This window comes from Cryptomeria japonica, chromosome 11 (genome assembly GCF_030272615.1).
Source record: "Cryptomeria japonica chromosome 11, Sugi_1.0, whole genome shotgun sequence".
NCBI classification, from domain to species: Eukaryota; Viridiplantae; Streptophyta; class Pinopsida; order Cupressales; family Cupressaceae; genus Cryptomeria; species Cryptomeria japonica.
Genome location: NC_081415.1, coordinates 549,985,228 through 549,988,797, shown reverse-complemented (window position 1 = coordinate 549,988,797; position 3,570 = coordinate 549,985,228). Strand labels below are relative to the sequence as shown.

The window sequence follows — 3,570 nt, the reverse complement described above, 5'->3', positions numbered from 1 at the left end:
GCTTTTTATGCTTTTTATGAAGCCTACCACTACTTCTTTCAACTTTCCCTTTTTCGGTTGCAGGGCTACTTCCTGTAGCCACCTCTTCAACTACCTCAATAGTTACTACAGGAACTAGTTTTACGATTTTCCTCTTCTTGGCCGCAGGCAGGGGTGCATTTTCATTTTCACTTCTCTTGTCCCTATGCTCTATATCAACCTGTTTCTCTTTGCCCTTTTCCATTTTTGTGGAACCCCTAGTTTTTCTTGAACCTTGAGGAGGAACCCCTGCTTCAGCTTGTTTTTGTAAGGGTTCCTCTATTGCAGGAATATTTTGTTCTAAGGATTTGAATGAGGATGAGGGTTCAGAAGGGGAACCAAGTTCTACAAAGTTTTCTTGTTCCTGAGATAGAAGTGGTTCCTCTATAACTATGTGCTCTTCCCTAAACATTCTGGTTTCAACAAATTCATTCCAAAGCATTGGAGAAACATCTCTCAAGGATTTTTCAATTAAAAGCTTAATTAGAGAATGGTGAGAAATGGAATGTGGCCTACCTTTCTGGGTCTTTGTTGCACTTATAGAAATAAGGTTATATAATAACCTTGGAACATTCATCCTTCTTCCATGGCATAGATGACTCAGGAGTTTAAAGTGATGAGAATGTAGACATGAAAACCTTCCCTCACAGCTTAAATACTTTAGAATATACAATGTTGATGCTCTCCATTCAAGCGGAAGGGATTCTCACCTAGTTTCTTGTCTATCTACCACCAATGGAGGGTCTCCTAGTCGTGTAAATAATGCTCTTACGCTGTGTGCATCCTTAGACTCTGAGTACTTCTCCCCATCTATTGGTAACTCAGTTACCTTTGCTATCCATTCTACAAAAACAACTACCCTCAAACCTTTTACCTGAGCTCTGTCATTTGAAAGTGTGAGGGTAAATTCCTATGCAATTGCCTCATCAAACTCTATCAATTTTAAAAAATAATCTAGTCATCCACTATTACAGAATATTGGTTCACAAACCTAATCCTGTAGAAGAATCTCATGAACTATTGGCTCCTATTGAACAGGCGGACCACCCATCACAGTGCTAACACTTTCAATTTTATAATGGCATAAATTTGCTCAGAAATTGCACTAAGTTCCACACTGTAATGTACTCAATGCCTTTCCTTTGTCAGAACCTCGTTACAATCTTAAAAATAACTCCAAACAGCCAAACAAAATAGATAGAAGATATCACCTCATACTAGAAATTTTGAAAAATACAACGCAATCCGAGAGGACATCACAATTATCAGGTAGAATAATTATCACATACTTCCCCCCCAACCTAAGGCTTGACAGGTCTCCACACATACGGAGGAGGATTAATATAAATGACCCTATGCAAATTATCATAATGAGAAGTAATATTATTTAATTATACACATGAAGCAAAAATAATAACACACGAGTGTACCTGATATGATGCAAGAATAAATACAGTTGGAAGATATGACACCACCATGCATGGAAATCAATGCGATAATGGGTGAAGTGAAAGGAAAGAAATGAGTGAATATGGAATGAGATATTTATTATGCAAAAAAGTACTTCCTCGAGATGTGGAAGTATTGATTATGATCATGCGGCAAGGATATTTAAGATCGAGTGGTGACGGCTAAGCCATCATCAATGGCTGTAGGAATCTCGACATGCTGGGAAGTGGAAAATTTCCATAGGAAGTCATCTTTGCTTAGAGGTTTACGATATAGGCATAGCCGATGACCGTTAACTAATAGTTTAAATTTAACAGGATCTATGGTAGATAATCTAACAACACCATTGGGAAATGTTTCAACTATCACATAAGGGCCTAACCATCTGGTCTGCAATTCGCCTAAGTTATCTTTATACCTGGAATCATAGAGAAGAGCCCAATCACCCAGCTTGAATGATTTATCTTTGATATAGCGATCATGCCATTTCATGGGCTGATTCTGAACAAATTCAGTATGCTGCAGGGTAGATTTCCATATTTCATCCAAAGAATTATGTTGCAGGATCCTTTCTTTTTGTGCTGCAGAAAGTGTCATATCTAAGGAAATAGTTGTTCTCAAAGTTTTATGTTCAAACTCAATAGGCATCATTTCTTTTGTTCTATACACCATTTGAAATGGTGTAAACCCTGTTGTAGTTTTCCAGGTGCTTCTATAAGCCCATACAACCTCAAAGAGTCTACTACACCAATCTTTTCTGTTAAGTGTTATTGTTTTTGTGAATATTGATTTAAGATCCTTGTTAGTAACCTATGCTTGTCCATTATCCTATGGATGATAAGGAGTGGATTTCCTATGCTTGACATTGTACTCATTGACAAAGGTTGTGATCAAAGTAGAAGTAAATTGTGCTCCTTGATCTGTTACTATTTCTCTAGGAACTCCATACTGACTGAAGATTTCTTCATATAAAAACTTGGCCACTTTACTATCTCTGGCATGCTTGAAGGATTTGACTTCTAACCATTTAGTAACATAATCAGTACAAACAAGAATATAGGAGCGACCATTGGATGGTGGATCGATGGACCCAACAAAGTCTAGTCCCCATTTGTCAAATGGCTTAACAACCACCTAAGGGTGTAGAGGCATTTCATCAGATCGAGTTAGTCGGCCCATTCTTTGACACCTATCATATTTCCTGGTGTATTGAGCTGCATCCTTATGCAAGGTTGGCCAATAGTACCTTGTAGTTAATATCTTAAAAGCTATTCGTTTGGCTACAAAATGACCTCCACAAGGTTCATCATGACAGGCATGAAGTATGTCATATGTCTCATCTTCCCTTACACATCACCTCATAACCTAATCTAGACCTATGTAAAATAAGCAATCTAAAATCCAATAGAAGTTAAAACTTTTTTCTATCAGTAGTCTCTTTTCTTTGGGTGAGAAATGTGGGGGTGTCTTGTTAGCTACAAGGTAGTTGTCTATGTCAGCATACCATGGACTATTGGAAATAATAGAAAATAGATGCTCATCTAGAAATGCATCATTAATGACTTCACTATTGTCGGGTGTTTGAATCCTTGATAGAAAATCTGCCACCACATTTGCTTTTCTAGGCTTATCAATGATAGTAATATCAGATTCTTGTATTAGTAACAACCATCTTTCTAGTCGGCCTGTAATGGAACTTTCGTTCATGAGGTACCTAATGGTTGCATGATCAGTATGCACAAATATTTGATTTCCTGTTATATAGTGCTTGAACTTATTAAGGGCATAGATGATAGATAACATCTCTTTTTTAGTAACAGTATAATTGAGTTCTGGTCCTTGCAAATTTTTACTGATGTAATAAATTGCATTTTCCAAAACTCCTTGTTTCTGCCCCAAAACTGCTCCTATTGCAAAATTAGATGCACCAGTATGAATGTGAAAAGGAACTGACCAATCAGGTCCTTTAAGCACAGGGGCCTGAGTTAAGGCTTATTTTAGTTTAGAAAATGCGTTCTCACATGTAACTATCCATTTAAACTCAACATCCTTTGTCAATAAAGAATACAATGGCCTTTCTATTTGACTAAAGTTCTTGATAAA

General features: G+C 37.1%; 1 protein-coding gene across 1 annotated transcript; it reads right to left on the bottom strand.

Moving 5' to 3' along the window:
• Nucleotides 1-1,629: 1,629 nt before the first annotated feature.
• LOC131860318 (uncharacterized) lies at nucleotides 1,630-2,064 on the bottom strand. The gene has a single exon (XM_059214718.1). The coding sequence runs from the start codon at nucleotides 2,062-2,064 to the stop codon at nucleotides 1,630-1,632; it is 435 nt and encodes a 144-aa protein (XP_059070701.1).
• Nucleotides 2,065-3,570: the final 1,506 nt, after the last annotated feature.

Bases quoted from the DNA above. Each gene is read 5' to 3' on its own strand.
- LOC131860318 (XM_059214718.1), bottom strand. From the start codon at position 2,064: ATGACACTTTCTGCAGCACAAAAAGAAAGGATCCTGCAACATAATTCT.